At 33.0% G+C, this 20,267-nt stretch overlaps 1 protein-coding gene across 2 annotated transcripts; it reads right to left on the reverse strand.

The window, feature by feature from the left end:
• Positions 1-2: 2 nt before the first annotated feature.
• On the reverse strand, positions 3-20,183 carry LOC139700051 (MAPK/MAK/MRK overlapping kinase-like). 2 transcript variants are annotated; one of them, XM_071598520.1, is made up of 12 exons: positions 19,742-20,183; positions 19,160-19,274; positions 18,041-18,130; positions 16,328-16,408; positions 13,550-13,667; positions 12,908-13,086; positions 9,857-9,961; positions 8,722-9,024; positions 6,838-6,934; positions 6,159-6,398; positions 4,535-4,854; positions 1,931-2,210 (listed from the first exon to the last, which is right to left on the reverse strand). In XM_071598520.1, the coding sequence occupies exons 1-12, from the start codon at positions 19,761-19,763 to the stop codon at positions 2,156-2,158; spliced, it is 1,725 nt and encodes a 574-aa protein (XP_071454621.1). In that variant the 5' UTR covers positions 19,764-20,183; the 3' UTR covers positions 1,931-2,155. The 2 variants fall into 2 exon arrangements, with proteins under 2 accessions (XP_071454622.1, XP_071454621.1); XM_071598521.1 differs by lacking the exons at positions 1,931-2,210; positions 4,535-4,854 and adding an exon at positions 3-93.
• Between the last annotated feature and the right edge of the window lie 84 nt (positions 20,184-20,267).

The following is a 20,267-nucleotide window of genomic DNA, read 5'->3' on the forward strand; positions in this document are numbered from 1 at the left end:
GCATCATGAGCATGTACTTTAGTATAGTTTGATATCAGGTGGTGTAATTGTTGTAGTATTTCTCAAATCTGCAATACTGGTGTTTTTATGAGCCTGGAAAGATAAAAAACGTTAGTTTGAGTTCCTGAAACATGATAGTTAATGAATTTTGAAGGCTTGGGGGGTACATTATTTTCAATAAAGAATGTAAATTTTTAGAATGTTCAAATACATGCATAATATGTAAGTTACTTGGTTACACTATAATTCGATTTCAAATAAGCCTTCGGTGCAGTCCCATGTGAGAAACTGGCATCAAAACATTTTAAAAGACCTTAATGAGATGTTACCTAAGTGAATTATATGATTCTACATCCCTTTGAACTAATAGTAGTAATTTATAATGAGAACTCAAAAAAGGTAAGTTTAACATCAAACATGCCTCAGTGAAGTTCCACTAATACTTCATTTGCGTATATATATTTTGAACTTGCTGCATCTTCCAGTAAAATCAAATTATTATTATGCTCACATGTATGGTAATCAAGCAATGGAGGACGTACAAAAAGGAGAAAGAATTGCTGATAAATTGATGATGAATAATGTCCAATTGACATTGGAATTATTGCTATCTCCAGTCAGCCATTTCTATCTACATTTAAAAATAAAGATGTAGGTGTCAATTTTACATAATTGACATTGGACTAATTGAAAATATTTCCTGCTATTATTTAGTCAATGCGAACAATCTAAATCATGGAATTTGAAGTCAAGTATCATGACATTTGTATCATCTTCATTTGTTTACCAAGAATTCTGAGAAAACGTATCTTAGATTTGGATCTTAAATGTGTCAATGAATATTCTGTAACATTCAAAGTGTACATCTCATTTTGACCAAATGCTTGAATAACAAGACAAAAATTTAAGTACTATTCTAGGAGGCTGTTCACTTGTTAAGCTCACTGAGTGCATGTTAGCTATTTATCTACCAATATAATAAACACTAAAATAAATATATGTACATACACAGGCCTACGCGAAAAGGATATTTCAGAAGTGAAATTGTAAACCTGTGAATGTTTCAGTGAAATTACACAGAGAATGTGTTCACTTTCTTAAAACATTTTGAGATAGACTCCCATAATGTCATGGAATGAATCTGCCATTAGCCCTGTTAAGCCAAAGCATTATTTTAAGCTCATGTAGTTGTGGCCAGCAAGAATAATTACTTTTGGAAAATATACCCAGAATGACTGCCTGGAAAAAAATTTAGGAGCATAATTCTCAAATAGTCCTGTAATAATAGTTAAAAGTATGATTTAATATATTCTTATGGATATCCAATGAAATTTAACTGATTAGTATTGTAATACTGCTATTTTAAGTACATGGCATGGTAAGAACTAGTTACTGAGATTTGTAATTTTGAGACATGAACTTTTTAAATTTGATAATTACTAGTTGAAATTTATCTGTAAATTATAGTCTTATCAATGAAAAATGTGTGCTGGTGTTTTTTTATTTTAAAACAAAATTAAAATACTAAAGTGTGATGAATTAAACATTTTCTAACTATGATCATTGTATGTATATAAAACTGACCAACGGGCCTGGTACAGTCATAGAAAGACATTGAAATTTAGGGATGGTGAGGTTAAAAAGCCCCTCAACAGACTATATATGGTGCAGATTTCAAGTTGCTGGTGAGATATTATTGTATCAAAAGCAGAAGCAGCATGTTTGGCTGTTGCACTGGGGAGAGAGTAGGCTATAATAATAGTATCAGTGATCTTGTTTGGATTGGGTATGAATAACGAATATTAAAGCCCAATCAGCAGCCCTTCCTTACCTTCTATTATGCAGACATTTATATGTATAGCTGAAAAACGGAAATTATTCTCAAACAAGCTGTGCAAATGGATTGAAGTAAACAAGTTGCAAATAGGTATTATTAGAGTTGGTATTTGTCCCAGGTAAATTTTTTAATTTCTTTTTGGAAAATTATGAACCAATCAAGCATTGCAGTAACCCTGATAAAGGTTTCATTAAGCCATAAAATCATAAACATTAATTATTTGTATTATCAAAAGACAATACTATAAAATCTTGCTCCTTTGGTCGAAACTGGAAAAGTCTGTACATTCTTGGAAGTAAATATATTCATTCTTTCACCTCAAGAAAGTTTGGGTAACATCCTTGTTGATTTTGTTACATGATGGCCAAGACCACTGAAATGAAAGGTGTGAAAGTTTATTAAAAATACCAGTGACGAACTTCTATATTTAAAAGATTATTATACTTTTGATTTTAAGATTTGATGTGCATACTGTCCCGTGAACCACATCAGTTTGATACATTGATTAATTGTTCACTACAGTAATTGAGATGGCAGCGGCATCTAAGCACTATTGATTACATGCTGTAATAATTCGATATGATTTCTATTGTTTATTTAATTTATTTTGGAAAGATCGTATATCCTTGTGGAAGATTAGCTTAATTGGAAATATTTTGAGTTTCATGAAATTTGCTTAGGCAAAGAAGTTACGAGTGCTGGTAAATGGGTATGACAGAACTTTAAGTCAGCTTTTTCCAAAATTATAGTTTAAAAAATCACCTGCACCTTATATGTGAATGTTTGAGCTCCATGCGTTTATTCCAAGAAACTGCCAGAGATGCCGCAACAGTAACTTTTAACGGAGTTATCTGCTAATATGCATTTCAATGCAACAATTTCAGAGTGCAAAAATCATTAGCATTCGGTCAAGGTGAATGATTTTTACACTCTGAAATTGTTCCATGGGTTTATGTTCAATACTGAATGTTTTTTTAAATCCAGATGACTGGTGAGTACCACCAATTTTCACTCCATTATGTTTATTTCCAATAATATTAGGGCTGACCAGAATGTAACCTCCGTTTCTGCCTAGAATTCCGGTGGATAGGGCCAGAGCCACCATCTTGGTGGCTAAATGTCCCTACACTCAGTTATATCCTGCTGTGGTTGTGAGCAGACCATGGTTTTTCTACTTTTCTCACTGCGAACTGTTAAATTTTGTTGTGCAATAGCAATTGCCACATTGTGAAGTTTGATCTGTGGTTAGGTTTTTACAGGCAAAAAGCCATGAGCCAATTGAAATTCACAGACAACTTTCTGAAGTGTATGGAGACAGAATAATGAGTGAGGCAGTGGTGTAAATCAGTTAAAACTGGCTGCACCAATGTGAGGTAATGTTCACTGCAAGGACCGCAGTGAACCATGACCGAGCCTTGTGACAGATGAACTGATGGTGAAAATCAGCGTAAAAATTATTGAAAGTTGCCAATTTATGATTACGGATCTCTCGCTCTCTCTTGCAACACAGCGCTTTGACATGAATGCAGAATTGCATGCTGATGTAAGCAAGTTGTGAAAATGTAAGGGGCAGATTTCTTCAGAGACAGAAATGAAAATTTTGTGTATGGTGATGATAAATGCCTCAATTTTATTGGTGACTATGCAGAAAAGTAGTTCAAGAATTTTCCTTTCAAATGTATATAATAAAACTTTTTCTTGCCTCTATGTTCATATTTTATTTCAAAACGTAAGTTACTTCTGGGCAGCCCTTGCTGACAACTCATAGGATTTTCTATTGCAGTACTAATTTTAATGGTTTGCAATGAGCGAAGTAGAAAAACCAGTCTTCACACTACCATGGCAGGATGCACACTGAGTGAAGGGACATTTAAACACCGAGTTGATGGCTCTAGCCTTATCCACCACCATGCTAGGCGGAAACATGAGTAACTTTCTTGACAGCCCTCGTATTAATGATTTAATTCAAGAATGTTGTTCATATTTTTATTTTTAAAATCTTTGCTATATGGCATAAATTCATATTGCTTACTTCTGCAATGCCAAAAGAGGTGCAAGTACAAGAGAGGTGGGGGATATCAAATGAACTTGCAGTAAGTTTCCCAAACCAGTGAAGTGGTTTATAATGTCTTTTTGGTGTATATATATATTTATAATGTACACCAAGTTAGCAATAGCAAACAAAAACGCATGCAAACGAAACACGTAATTCAACTTTTCGGTGGAATACGTGTGAGTTTAATTGTGTGTGTTTGTTCGCAAGTACCATCTTGGTGTACATTAATGCACACATCCATGAGGCTACAAAAACCGCATTTTAATCACCTGGTGTTCCTTAATAACAATTTTTTCTTGCATTCTATTAATTGTGCAGTGAATAGTTGTTTCCTTAAGTTGAATTTCTGTATTAACAGCCAAGAATAAATATACTAAGTATTTAGTCAATTGTTTAAATTATACAAAATCCAATGTACTTGAACTTCAGCCAAAAAAGGTTTCTAATGGCTCAACAACTTGGTCATAACAAATCAATATAATTTGTTAAAAATATAATTTAATTAAATATATAGAGAAATATACACTTAAGTGTATGACTTGAGTAAAACCTAGGATAACTTCTATTTTTGTTTCCGTGTATTAAAAAAAATGCACTGACTGATATGCAATACAAAAGAAATATGTACATAAGTTGCATACCTTGTGTCTACTCGATTGATTCTTTTGTTAATATCTGGAAGAGCACATCTAGGTACAGCATGCCTGGGGTTCATTAGAGCATTAGCCTTGGGGAGTATGATATTTTTGCTGGCATTATGCACCCCAGATGAGCATTTAAATTGGTTTCTTTCTGTGGGGTTCTTTTTAGGCTTGCTCCAACTTCCCAATACTTTATCTGATTTTAATTTCTTGAAATCATGGCTTTTTTCCAGGCAGTCAACTTCAACATTAATTTTAGGTAGGGTGAATTTTTTAGCCTGATTTTCTGCTCTTCCTTGTTGATTCTTGGTCATAATTTTCTTTTGTAATAAGAACTAATAATTAGAAACACTTGAAGGTGTAATCCAAAATAAAAGGGTAATGGCACACGCATAAACTATTCCACATCAGAAAACTGCATCAAATTATAATACTCCTCAAACAATAATACTATCTGTAGAAAGAACTCCATCCCTTTTATCATAAAACAGAGGAAAGGATTTAAAAATATTTATTAATTTGAAAAAATTGTATTACATGAGCTTTTTTTCCTGAATAGGAATAAATATGGAATGAGTGAACTCTAGCCACTTGGTATTAGGTGGCAAGAAAGTTTTGGTATATATAATTGAGTATCTATCTATTGATTTTGCAGCAGGTTGTCATTATTGCACTAATTAGTATTTTATAAGTTTAAAACTCAAAAACAATCAGTCAAATGTACTTTTACGGTATTAATTGGATTCAAAATTAAGTTTTTCATTTTCCTAACAAAATTTCTAAACTAAAACTTTCCTAACTAAGCCTTTCGTATAAAAAAATCAAAGCAAATGATTTTGCCATGAGTACACACCCTTGTCTCAGATCAACTTTTTAAAACAGCCTTTTCCATTAATTAAAATTTTCTTCACTTGTTTAATTTGAACCTGACGGCTACCTGTCATGATGCCAAAAATGTTTAATTACATTATCTTTCATTGAAGTTTATATTTGACAATGATTAAAATCAAGTAGTTGTTACAAAGAATATGCTTATTAGAAAATTTCCAAATTCTCCTGACAAATATATTTTTCATTTTAGTTACTTATAAGCCTCTGTATTTTAAAATTCATTTTATTTCAAACTAAGGCAACACTATCAGTATTACATGTAGTACCCATGTATTTAAATATCATTGCAGATAGCAATTCTGGGATGCCATGATCATTTTATTGCCACAAGTGGCTCAAAAGTAGGCAAGAACAGAGGCGAAGTCATCTCCATGGGTAAAATGTGGATGAACATTTTACATTTATAACAACGGTGTACTAGCAGCTCTAGAGCCAAATGTTTTTAATTTTTGAACACTTTAACATCTTTAGCAGAGTCTTTTGGCAACCTACAAATTAACTGCAAATGATTTTGACATTTGCCAAACTGTAACTTTTAACATTATGATTGTTCTTATCTGAGAAAAGTTTTTCAATCTATGTTATTGTAAATGTTATCAAAATGCAAATTGAGCATCTGTTTGCCCTTTTTTTTACATATTGAATGGGGAAATGTTTGAAAATTTCAATTTAGATAAGGCGTTGATGCTGTTTGAATAATATCTTATCTTATTGATTCAAGAATCTTAAATACCATCTCATTAGAATTCTGGTCACCACCAAAATTATATTTTCCAATTCCTTTACAGTTGCTGGTATCAGTATTATGTTGTTCTCTGTATTTTGCCGGTAACATTGGCAGGTAGAATGAATTATTATGATTGTGCATGTGATGCACCTCTTCCTTTTTGTTTGCTTTATTTAATTGTTTTCCAACTGCTTTTGTATCAGCTATTGCAGCAGGTTTCAAGTAATATTTTCTTGGTAAAGATTCCTGTAAAAATCCAATGGAATAATTGATGCATAATAATACATTGTTATAATTTGGGAAATAATAAGAGTTCTGATAACTGACAACATTACATTCTCCTAACATTTACGTTTTCCTTTGCATGGAAAAATTATGGAAAATTAATGACTGATTGTGACATATAGTATCATTCGGGTTTGTTTTTTTACCAAGACTTCTCATAATAGAGAATTCCATTGATAAGCCTTAAAATTTGTATTATAATATGTATTTGTATCATAATTGAAAGTAAATTATTTTTTCTAACTCTTTGCTCAAACCTATATCATGGGCAAAGAGATGGTTCAAAGTACTTGATTACCAAAACATACTTAATTTAATAAATTATCAGAAGTTCATACTATGCTTTAGAAAATGTGTATTTAGGCAAATATTTAGCCCATAGAGTCTTTTGAATACTTACTGTACTTCCATTTTTGGAATTGCTTCCACTTTGACTTTTTTTGGTACGTGATACTTCAGAGCAGCAATGGTAATTCCTAGGTGTTGTTTCATGCACCCTTGAAATAAAGAAAACCAATCCAAATAGAAAAAAATTAAAATTCAAGCAATGGTAGATAATAGATATTATACATACAAGCATTCAAAATATGTTCATTATGAAAATCCATCCTCATTCCTTTTTCCATATGGTGTAAGAGTTCCGGGTTGAAATCACTCCCATGATTTTCTTCCCATAGATACTTGGTGAAGTGATTGCTTGAGGTCACAGTTTCAGAAGCAGCATTTGTGTTCCTCCACCCCTGTTTTTAATGATCTCCCCGTTTCACCTATATATATAGCACTACAGTCCTTGCAAGTTAACTTATAAATGCCACTTTTATTTTGTGTACATATTTTGTCTTTTGTAGTATTCAAGAATGATTTCAAGTTATTTGTATTGTAAAAAGCTATTCGAAATTTCTCCCTAGGAAGAGGCATTAATAAGTTAACTTGCAAGGACTATAGTGCTATATATATAGGTCAAATGGGGAGATCATTAAAAACACGGGCGGAGGAACACAAACGCTGTTTCAGAAACTGTGACCTCAAGCAATCACACTTTGCCAAGCATCAATGGGAAGAAAATCATGGGAGTGATTTCAACCCGGACCTCTTACACCAGATGGAAAAAGGAATGAGGATGGACAAGTGGGAAGAGCTGGAAATCAGGAAGAATTTAAAAACGGGTCATTTGGTTAACAATTTATTGTTTGAATACCTCTCCCCAATCCTGGAAGTACCCCTTTCCTTCACAGAACGACTCAATAAACCCCCCACCCTACTGTGAACCAACCAATCACCTCTCCTGACACTTAACACCCCTCTCCCCCATCAATGCCGATCGCAACCCCACTTTCTTTCCTCTCCTTCTCCACCCTCTCTCACCCACCCCTCCTCTCCCTCATGAATGGTATATAAATGGACTAAGACTTGATTAATTTGTACCAGATGATGACGCTTGAGCGTTGAAACTAGTTGTGCGTGAGTACAAACCTATATTCATTGGTTATAAATTTTTCGATTCACCAAATTATTCAATGCTGTATACACTCTGATATTTTATTTTCATATGAAATCCAAACCCAAAGTTAGAGTTAAAATAACAAAGCAATTGGAAGTACTAGCTTAATAGTAGAGCCAGACCTGGCTGTTGGCTAGGAATGTCTGAACTATCTATGTCTTGTGCTCTCTCTTTGTGCATATGATCTAAATATTTAATTCATGATTACATTTGAAAGCTCTTCATTCTTAGTAGTCAGTTCACAGATCCTCTCTAAAATTACATCTGACAAGTGAATCTCAGTACTTTTTTCCATGAAGTGAATAAATCAATCCTGAACTACTGATCCCTTTGGTCTCCACCGGCACTGTTTTCTCCCATTTTTCTTTTGATTCTTCATTTAAATTCATTATGATTAAAATGAATGAAATCATGATATTAGATAGTTTATTTTTCTTAATATTAATCTATGCAATTCAGGGCTAAAATTTCATAGTGATGACCTGTAAATATATCCGAACAATTTGTGATCAATTATATTGGCAATAAGAGTTTTCTATTATCTGAAAAATAATGGGGAATTGTGAAAGCGTAAAATCATCTCACAATCAATACATCATATATTCTTTCACAGACTGCAATTCTCCTGTATAACTTTCTATAATTATTAATGGCAGAACTCAACTATGAATATTAGAACAGTAATAGTAGGTACATATTTATGTTAAAAGAAATAACATATAAATGGAAAACTAATAAAACAGAGAGGATTAAGGAAAATGAGTAATTTAAATAAAAGTTTACCTGTGCACATTGAAGTATCGATGCTCAAGAGCACGGTGAGCACTTGATCGTAAATCAGGGTCATATAGCAGCATTTGTTTTAGCACATCTCTTCCGTCCTCACTTATTCTAGTTAGCATTGTAAATAATTTTAAATGGCCAAATGATCCTTGAAGATGTTGGTGGAAAGAAGGTAGAGATGTGGAGGTAATATTTTCTCGAGGTCTGTTAACATAAAAACCACAACCCCAGTGGTCACTCCTATTCTTTACTTCACTTTTCATCTTCCCCAATGATAGAGCCCATTCATAGTTGTAAGATTTACTGTGTGGAGAATTGAAGAGGAAATAATTTATACAGTTAAGATTATTTAACTTTGTTTTTTGAACCTTACTATAATGCTTTACATTTATTGTTTATAAACAACTTATTTCCTATAGCATTAAGATGCACTAACACTTAATCATTAGGGTGTCAGATCCCTTCCAAACACCATCGGTTTGCTTTTACTGTATGTCCACATTTTTGTAGGTCATTTTAAACCTTGCCTGGATGCTGAATTTCTCACAAATTAGTCCGCATATTATTGAAAAATTAAACATCTCAAAAATGCTTGCAATTCTAATTTCAGGGTTGCTAAATTACATAAATTCATGTTATGATTCTTGAATCTTATTTCTTAGGCGAAGATTTAGGAGAAAAATATTTTTATGGCAATGCAGAAAAAAATTCAAAATCCAGAGAGTGGAGCAGGATGTACGGCGTACGTCAATCCGCAAATGATATGGCCTACTGCGACGTACCATGTACTGAGAACCGCACAGAGGGGTTAAAATAGCTTGACTTGTTAATTTACTTTTTCCTGAAGTAAATTATGGAGTGGTTGTTTCTGAATTATTATCAATAAGGGAGAGATAAGGTGCTTAAATCATCACCACACCTTAAACCAAATGTAGGTGACTATATTTAATGAATTCCAATTTAATTTTTGTGACTCATAATCTACTTTTTCAGGCTTCACTTCGTGGAAATATGCAAAATCCATTCTAAAAAGACTTTGGACTTTTCCACAAAAAACTGTAGTATGGAAAAGTACAAAGTCCTTTTACTATAGGTTTTGTGACTCAGTTTGTGGTATAGCATAAATGATACTTACTATTTTCGAAATTTTTCCATTGTCCTTGTACTTGGAATGCCAATAAGGGAATGAATTCGAGATATTTGATCCATTTCATTGGCACCTGGAAATAATGGCTTTAACCTACAAATTAAAACAAAAATTTAAATGTCTTATGTTTGCCAAATTATTGTGAAAAACATGATTTGATTAATGCAGGGCATGTAGAATAATACATTTAAAAATACCAATTATAAGGACTAAATAATAAAATGACAGTAATACAAAATTGAATGAATAGAAAATAAATATAAATATTACAGATCTATATAATATTTGCTGTAATGCCTACATATTTCTATGCAAAAAGGCATTGGTAGTGTCTTTTAGAAACATCACTACAGAATTATTTGAAGAAACTAAAGCTGATGGTTGCATAAAGGAAAGTCCATCATCATAAATCCAAGTAGTTTTATCCTGACGCATGTAGTGAGGGATCTAAGCTCAGGAACTAAAGCTTCAAGTAACAAAAACTGGAACTAATATGATCAAAGTTGGTTTTTCATTAAATACTGGCATAGGAATCTATTATATAGAAGTTATGATATGTATATGTCTGTGAAAAATAATCTTCATTCATACCTGAATGCCAAGGTTCTGGCATCAGGTAGAGCTATATAATGATCTACCCGATGATATGCATGCTTCAGTACATCAATTTTTATCCTAATTGATGTCAAATGATGCTTCATGAAAATGACTCTGTTAGTCTGGCTATTATTGAATAGGACTGGCGAAATTCATTGCCTGAACGTGAAACATTTTATTATATCCCTAAATGACGGTATTTTGAATTAAATAAACCAACTATAACCATTTAAGATCTTGTTTCTTAGGCGCTACCAAGGCTTGCAGGTCTGAATTAAGCTAATGTAAGATGTACATTGTATTAGTAATATTAAGGGATCTCGACAATTAAAAATGAAACAATTTCAAAATTAAAAATAAATTATTTACTTGGATTGTAAAATGATTAAAATTTTCATTCATCATGAAACCAGATAATATGACAAATATGGCCTAAATTTCAGTAATAATGTTATTTATGCATTGGTGTAAACACCTTTCAACAGTCAATAATATGCTACCTGGGCTTGCATTCTTTAGCTCATGTTTTCAATCCTAGGATTGTTTGCCAATATATTTTTTTGTTCTCCAGGCTTTGTGATTATTTTGGAAGCCTTGTGAGTGAATGTTACTTGGAGTGCCTGTGTCTTTCATGATCTGGTTGATATATTTCCATCCAGGGCTGCCCCTACACGTTTGCCTCCAAGAGTACATTAATTTCTTTATCCTTCATAACATGCTGGGTCTATATATATGTGCCTTTCTCCTCCTTGATGTCCGACAGATATGGTTTCAATTCAACTCTTCCTCATTGGTCACTCTTCACACCCAGGAATATTCAATATTTTTGGTGGCATCACATCTCAAAAGTCTAAATCCTCTTTCTCTCCATCACCCTGTATCCATATCTCACTTTCATGCACAAACATACTCCACATGAATATTTTCATGATATGCTTCTTGATATGTATAATGATAGCATTGCAGGAGAAGAGTCTCTGCTTGTTGTTAAAAACTAGTTTTGCTTGATTAGTATGACTTACCAGTTTTCTTCTTGATCAGCCATTTAATATTATTCTACCACCAAGAAGTACAAAAGATTCCAGATTCTACAGCTACTCATCTTCTAACGTTCAAGTAGCCTGGTTGTCTTGTTTACTCACCACAAGGGCTTTTATATTCACTGTATTTATACTTGCACTGTACCTCGTAACAAGAGAGGCTTGAATCTTGTTTAGAGTGATCATCATATTTCCTTAATATTCATCCAATGCCTCGATAATATCTGCAAGGCATAGCATATCCCATTTTTCCATGAATTATCACTTTCTATTCTTTCAATTTTTTTTCTTACTTCCCCTAATCCTTTCTAGATATTCCACTAAACCAAAAGGGTTAAATTGAGCAGAGTTGACAATCCCTCTTGATGTTCACCAAATCTCACCAATGCTATTTCCTCGTTGTCCAGGCTCATCATGATTCTTCTACCTTTGTACTTCACATCTACTCTTCTTTGATTTATTATAGACTGAGTTTTCTTGGTGAGTTGACTTACATATGCACCTCCACTATGGTTTGCTTTATCTCTCTATACAACACCAAATTTAACTACCTAAGTTTGGCTCACTTGCTGGCAATCCCTATTGTGGTTATCTTTGAAGTATTCATCCAAGTCCTGTTTGTAACCACCCCCATTGCAGGCACTGAGTTGATGGACCTCACCCTTTCTTTTCTATATGGCTGTATTGGGAGTGCAGTCATCCCCTGATTTGTAATCATTAAAGTCTATAGACCTCACAAAATGTGATGTATTTGTTTATAATCTATCGGTGGAATATAAATCTATCTATCCATATGTGCTATTGTGTGCTCCTGAAAGAGAGTCCATATTAGGACAAACTTCAATTAAATATTGAGTTCCATGTACCCCAAAGTAAAAGAGAAGTTCCACACTGTCAGATAAGTCTAGATAGTTCTTACTTAATTTGGCCCTTAGTCAAAGAGATAACTTGACACAATCACTCTTAAATCAGTCACCTGGGTCCTTGTTTTTTGCAGTTATCAGATTCTCTTCTGCACTGCTCTAAACTGCAGAATTTCCAATTACTACAAGCCATGTTAAAATATTTAATAGAAAGTCTTCAGTGAAATTTTATATGTCATTCAAACTGTTGTCTCCTTTTGATAAGAAATGAAGATAGAAAAGTAAACTAGAGCATTATTACAATCATTGCCTAGTGTTTTGAGAATCTGACAACAGTCTTTTTGAGTATCTAGAAGATATCTAACTAATGGTTGCAATAATTTTGCAGATGGCCTCAGCTGTCAGTCATCTCCCCTAATTACTATTACTACTATAATAATCTACTGTCAACATCAAATTGGTATTATAAAATAATTGATCAAAACCAGGTAAGTATGTATCAAATTTGGCATGATTTATCCTTTTCATGAAAAACTTACGTTAAGAGTTCATAAAAGACACAGCCAACTGCCCAAACATCCATCTTTGGTCCATAGTATCCTGTTGTAAGAAGACATTCTGGAGAACGATACCATCTTGTTGATATGTACTCTGTGTATGGAGGATTGCTGTGAATACCACGGACTGAGCCCAAGTCTGCAATCTTCACTATATTTCCCTTTAATGGCAACATTTATTTAAAATGTAGCAATCTTGATCATTATGTGCTTTGCTGACATTAAACCCTAAAAACCAGTGTATTTGCTGACTCATACAAAACTATAAAGCATATCATGTTTTATGAGTTGTATCCAAGTTGCTCAGCCAAATTTACAGGTATGTTCATTTAAAAGGAAAGTCATTTTCTACCTCTAAATGAAAAATATGTATGCATAAATACATATTTACAAAATTACATATTGGTTACGATGAAGAAAAAAAATCATCAAGCAATATGTGTTACAATTGTTTGTCTCAATTTTTTCATGCTGGATGAGTTCAGAAGGAAATAAGTCATTCATAAATATCCAAACATTCAAGGTACAAATACACAGTCATTGCCAGCTATCAAACTGTTAAGGACTTAGTTATGAATCCATAGCCACTAAAATAGAAAGTTACAATATTTCACCTTAATTCACCTTTAGGAGAATATTTTCTGGTTTAATGTCTCGATGAAAAATTCCACTATTGTGAATAAATTCTATTCCACGTAGTATTTGGTATGTAAAATCACGGGCTTGATTTTCTGGTACACCTCTGTTGTGACAAAAAATATGTTTTATTTATAAAATTGTCCACTGTTTTGTTCAGATTAATAGTACAGGATATCATTTTTATAACTTCTTAAGGGGTGAATTTGCAATACACCCTCAAATGCCTATGTATATTATGCCACTTTGAAGGCAATATCGTCCATGTAAGCTAATGACTCCTTAGTGTAACCTCAGTGGTCCACATATTGTGAGAATATTGTGTCAGGTAATTTCCAATATAATAAAATTCCACATTCTAAAACAGATTCATTCAAGTGAAAAAAACTGACACTGTAAAGAAAATATAGTTAGGTAATTATTTTTCTGCCTGAACACACCAATGGCCTATCCCGATAATGGAATCCTGATAAGCCACTTGGTTAACATGGTGCCTACTCCATAGGTGGGACTCGTGAAACAAATAAATCATGTAAAAGAAGTAGTTGCATAGTGTAAGAAATCAACAATGATAAAAAAGCTCTTAAATTCACATTTATTGATGCAGTATGAGTATGTAACACACATAATTAGTTATTTACCTTTATAAACAGATTTCATGTTATTCTGAAGGCTTATATTCTTCCTACAGGGACAATTGTTTCTTAAAGAGTTTGATTTTAATGTGGTTGTCATGTTAGAACACTGGCTATCCAATGGTGAAATATGGACTTTCAATGTTTAAAGATTCAACCTAATTCCCTCTCTTAGTCAAAATCATATCAAATGCGTTGTTTTTGTAATATACTCTTGTGCTAGCGTGAAAGTGAGTACTCTCATCTTAAACTATTCTACTGAATAAGTTTTTCAGTGTTTTGGTGCTATTGTAAATGCAAATGGTATTTCTGTTGCCATTTTGTGAATATATCATCCATCAAATGGAGGTTTTATGGAATATTTTACACATTCTGTATAACACTTTTTGACAAAACGTCAAATAAAAATTACATTGACTGGTGGTGAAAGATCTTTGCAACAATTTTCTCTAAGAGACTCCCAATAAGATTTTGTTTACTCCCTAATTTTCATTCATCAACCTATCTTTAATCAACAATTAAGCAACTTTGATTACATTCCACAATGAAATCCTTATTGACTGTGTCATCTCCAAGCTTCCAACTTCCAAAATCAACAGCAATATTTGTTACTCAGGCCTTTCTTATCATTATTGCATCATTTTAATGTGATCTATCAGACAAAATTTGAAGTTTAGTCTCTTTGAACTAGCTTCAGAATCTTGTCAGTTGAGAATTTAAATAATTTTTCCCCAGGTATATTGGATAGCATTGCGTTTTGCATTGATTTAATGCAGCTTAATTTGCAGGGAAGCATAAAATTACTCCTAACTGCAAAAAGAAAATTTTCTCTGAATCCATCATTACTCAATCTAGGCATACGGAAAACCCTTACCAATGCATTAATGGCATCAGAACAGTCATCAATACTACTTGCCTACAACCTTGTTTTGATATTAAATCATAAACACAGTAATCAACCCTAAGGTCTGTTTAGTAGGTGATGAGTCACCCAGTACAAAGCTCGACAGCTTGAGAAATTCACACAGGGTAGGGGGGCTAGTTCCTTTCCCTGTTTCAGCTATGCTTTCCCAGGAAGATCTGGTACCTAAAAAATCACATAGCTTGAGTGGAGCTGCAGGTGCCCAGATAGGCTTTCCTGGGAATCAACCCTCTCCCCCCCCCACTGCCCCCCCCAGTCAGAAGTCCAGCTCTCTACCTCTGGACTACTACGACCCACAAATATACAATATTTACTTTAATTGAGTCATCTGCTGAAGTTCACCAAGATAAAGGAATTTTTCATGCAAAAATTATTGCTTCTTAACATTGTAAATATAGTACTGTATCACACCTTGTTCCTTCAACACTCTTAGAAATTCCCAGAGTCAGAGGACACTGGCTAAAGCATTCGGTCAGGCATCGAGGGATCGAGGTTCACACTCCATTCAAGGCAAGTGATTTTTACTCCGTGAAATTCCTTCATCTATATTTGATAAAATTGTAACTGTGTTACTTCCTGTATATTTGCTTCTGGTGTTTACATAACAAATTTAATGTATTCTCCTGACAATTGATATGTTCCATGTCCTATAGCTAATGAATTCTTAAAATATATTATATTACTATCATGGCAAACTTGAACTTTTGGTTCTTGGTAATTGTGATTTTTAATCGCAAGGTTGGCAAATAAGAGTATTTCTAAATCTGTAATTACATGAATCATGTGATTATATTTGGTGCTATATCACACAACCTGTAGAAAGGCAAATTATGAGTTAACTACTTTTCAGACTAAATATGGTGCATCAAAAGGAATAAAAATTTAAAATTTTATCTATTTCATCAAAATGAGCACAGAAGGAATTAGAAATATGTAGTTGGGTCCGCAGGTGCATTAACATTTTCATTCACATTGCAATAATATTCATAAATCATAATAATTTGACACTAGAAATGATCAGATCCAGGGTTACAACCTCTTTCATTTCTAATGAATTTGAGATTATTAAATCATAATGATGTCAAGAAAAGATGGTTGTGAATGAAAAAAGTGACGTAGAGGGTAATTTTATTTAGATTATGCTAATACAATATATGCAAAATTAGGCAGTGATCCCAAATATATACATCAATGATGAGTCTCACTTACCTTTTTCTAGTCTTCATAAGATCATATAAGCTCATATCACAAAGCTCAAATACCATCATGATATATCCTGGATTAGGCTCACTGAAAGGGTAAAAAGTAAAGGACATCATGAGGTACATTGCGGCTAAGAAGAACTAACTCTGAACAAAGAGATTAGCCAATTGAATAGGCTCTATGCATTAAAACTCTTTTAGTGCTAATTTAAAAGAAATGTTGACAAAGTTTAACAGTGGTTTCAGTATGCCATTATTGCAATCTAATTTTATGAAAATGTTTTATTAGTAAACATTTACAGTACATGTTGGTATTTTATCCCAATATGAATAGGGTTTGAAGCAAGATATTCTGGTGCTATGTTGCTCAAGAATGAAATTGATGCAAGCAAAAATGGTCGGGGAAAGAAAAAGTCAGTGAAAACTGAAGCTGGCTTTTCAATTTTGTGTTTTAGTGTTAGAAAGCAAGTCTGAGTACTATGGACTAAGTACTTTGGGAAAATAATATGAGCATCAACAAGAAGAAAACAAAAATTCTTAGGTGTGGAAGAAAGAAGCTGAGGGCAATGCCACAATTCAAGGATGGAAACTAGAGCAAATAGTATCCTTTATTTACCTGGGCAGCAGTATAACTTGGTTTGGCTTCCCAATAATTAATTTTCTACGCATTGTCTATGATTCCAGAATCTTAGATAATTCCCAAGAAACAATGGTTATGACTTACCAAATTACTTCAATAATATTTACCCTCCTATCACCTTTACTGTCTAAGTAGAATCCAATAATTATTCCCTAATTTCTTTGATATTTTACAATTATAATTTTAAAAATCCCAATAAGGCAGGCTTTATCTTCATGTTACATGAGGTTAAAAATTTTTTACAAAACCTGGTGCTTGCATAGGTATTAATATTTTTGCAACCCCATAAAGGCCTCTTCCGACAACTAAACCACCTCTTCTTAACCTCTGAACCAGAGTTCTGCCAAATCCTGTCTGTTTCTCTCGCAACAGGTATGCATGGCATAATTTATAATCAGCGAGTGATCTAAAATTATAATTTAATCAAAATTTAAATAAAAAATTATAATAATGTAACTTCTAAGGTAAAAGTAGTACATTTTCTGAAACAAAGTATTGTAACCTTTTTTTGACTTCACCTACTTCAAACAATGAAAATATCAAGTTTATATATTAAAGAAATTATAGCAATAATTACAACATGCACAAAATATGAGTGCCTATATTAATAAGAGAGAAATATAAGTTAATGTAGCCGTAGTTGCTGGCTGAGGACAGTAATTACTGAGGTCAATTACACTATTGGATATTGATGTTTACCTTGGTAGAGCTAGGAATTTTGGGGAATTGAAAAAGGGACTAGAAATCTGGTATTGAAATTAGCCTCCTCTTAATGAAAGCTGTCCAAGGGCCTAGAGTTTAATGTCCCATCTGACTGACAGTGTACTCTATTTGAACTGCTCTCCTCATGTGTATTTCGACCCCTATAGTAGTTGGGACACTAATGAAATATTCTGCCACTAGTTGGATTTTAACCTAGGCCCTAAGAGTAGGAAACCTAACAACTTTACCAACCCAATTCCTATCACAGGAGTTTATATAGGTAAAATTCACTCAGGATTATGCCTCCAGTATGACAATAAAAAGAAAAAAGTGAAACTTTAACTTAATAGATAATTTTTTAGTTAAATTTTTGCTTACTAAGCTGTCTCGATCAGATGAAGTAGATTCATGTGGTAACCCATTTTTTGCAATGCTACGATCTCTGGAATGTCCAGCATCTGCTTAGAGCTGAAAAAATAAGGAGTATTTATTTTGAAGTGAACATTTGTACAAACAACATTAGAAGGAGAATAGATTTTCCCGTTGGAAGGGATACCATCCTCAGGAGATGGGATACAAATTGAAGTAACAGAAATAAAAACTAGATCCATATAAATACTTTTCATGAAATTAATTTACTCATATACCCTTGACATATTTTCAGTAAACCATGAAAAATATGCCAAGTAAGTGTTGTAAAATAATCCATACAGGATTTGAATATTTCAAAAGAAAGAAACAATTACAGGAAGCAACTTCAGGGCAAACATAATACATTTAAGGAGAAAGTTTTGTGATATAAGTCATACATTTATAATGAGATAGGAAGGATATGGGTATCAAAAGTATCATTTATAGAAAAACATAAAACTTGGTAACTGAATTTAAACCTCGAGCTACTCAGTTAATTTGCGCAAATGCTGAATTCCTGAAAATCCATGTCAATGCAATTCATGATACATGCTTAAAAATTAAATAGTATAAAAATCGTTAGCCTAGCATTGATTAAATGTGACTTAATGCAAAATACTATTCCATTTTGATATTTTCCCTTATACCCACTTAAATATAACCTGCCATGCTACACATGGAGAAATTAAAGGTTTGTGCTAATTTTGTATAACAATTACAACTTTATTTTTATTTATTTAATAGTTTACATCCATTGCAGAACTTGTTATTGTCACTGTTTCACTTATGTAGCAAAATACTCACTTGTTTCATGCTAAATTCATTTCTGAACATGATTTCATTAAAAATGTTCACACAAATTGCCTCCATGAGGCAATAAGTATGAACATAGAGGATCCCTTTTCTAGAAAGGATTTCATTCACACCAGCTTTCCTTTCATTCATGATAAGAACTATAATAGTATCCTTTCAAAAAAATTAGGCACAGCATTACAAGATTTGGTTTAATATGTTTACATGGTAAGAAGGAAGTAAGTTTCGCGAGCAATTAACTGGTGTGTAAGAACGAAAAGTTTCATAAATTACCTTAGATATATTTTCTTAAGTCTCTTGCAAGCATAAAATGTTCCTGTTTTTGACTCCTGGCATTTCAAAACATCAGCAAAAGATCCTTCGCCAATTTTTGAGATTAACTTATACCCTACAAAAATAAAATAAAAACGTTGTGTGCCATGTATACATTATATCCTAGGATAGTTAGCATTTACAGTTGCTCAGTACAATCTACAAATATCATACAAGATAAGCTCAAAATTGTCATAAAAATGGTATAACTGATTGAAATTGGAGAGCTCAGAAAAAAATAGCGTATATAATGTTTACTATTGACATACGTTCGAGACCATATGTGTATTTTATTTGAGCATATTAGTCCCTTTTACGCGATGTAATGATGATATTACAGTTAGTGAAGTTTGCGATTAAAATAAAAACTCCATTAGAAAAGTGCGACTTTATTTCGTTAAGCAATAGAACGGTACGCAGGGCTGTTCGTAATTATAAGCATACTGGCAACGCTCCGTGACCAAGTGCAAGTGTCAATATAAAGTGAAATCATATGAAAAAGCAGGGTCATCAACTAAACGGAAAAATAGAAATTGTACTAACGGCATTTAAAACTCAGTTGCATGATAAAGGTGGAAAATTAATTAGTTCTTCTCCTCGAGAAATACACATCATTGTTAATTTATTTAATCTCCGAAACAGTGACTGCAGTCGCGTCAACTGCCATGGTTACGGCCGCTGGTGTGGCAGTCAACTTCGTGTCATTATTTTAAAATATCATTTTGGTCAGGTAAAAAATAACTAGAGAAACAATTAGTTAAAATGATTACATGCAACCATATTGTTAAAAACTGTGAATTGTTATGGCAATCTCGAAATATTTTCATGAACTTAGCCAGGGTGGATACACGAAGGAAACCAAAAAGCGCGCGTTATATAGTCCTAAAAACTGCTATGGAGATTTCCCCGGAAATGTGTTGAACTGTACCAAAATTTTTTAAATTTGGATTTTATACTTCAATTAAAACACTAAGAGTCTTTTAAACAAATCTGGGGTCACCACTGTAGCAAAAAAGTGTGATAAAGTATCGGGAAAAACAAGTGAAATGGGAAATAGAAATGGATTTTC

Source organism: Hetaerina americana, unplaced genomic scaffold (genome assembly GCF_022747635.1).
Source record: "Hetaerina americana unplaced genomic scaffold, ioHetAmer1.1.p SCAF_10, whole genome shotgun sequence".
NCBI lineage: Eukaryota > Metazoa > Arthropoda > Insecta > Odonata > Calopterygidae > Hetaerina > Hetaerina americana.

Bases quoted from the DNA above. Each gene is read 5' to 3' on its own strand.
- LOC139700051 (XM_071598520.1), bottom strand. From the start codon at position 19,763: ATGCAACTGAGTTTTAAATGCC. The intron at 9,962-12,907 runs GTAAGTTTTTCA...TTTAATTTGTAG, and splicing joins GTCTTTTATGAACTCTTAAC to GTTAAAGCCATTATTTCCAG. The intron at 6,399-6,837 runs GTAAGTATTCAA...GGATTTTTACAG, and splicing joins ATTCCAAAAATGGAAGTACA to GAATCTTTACCAAGAAAATA.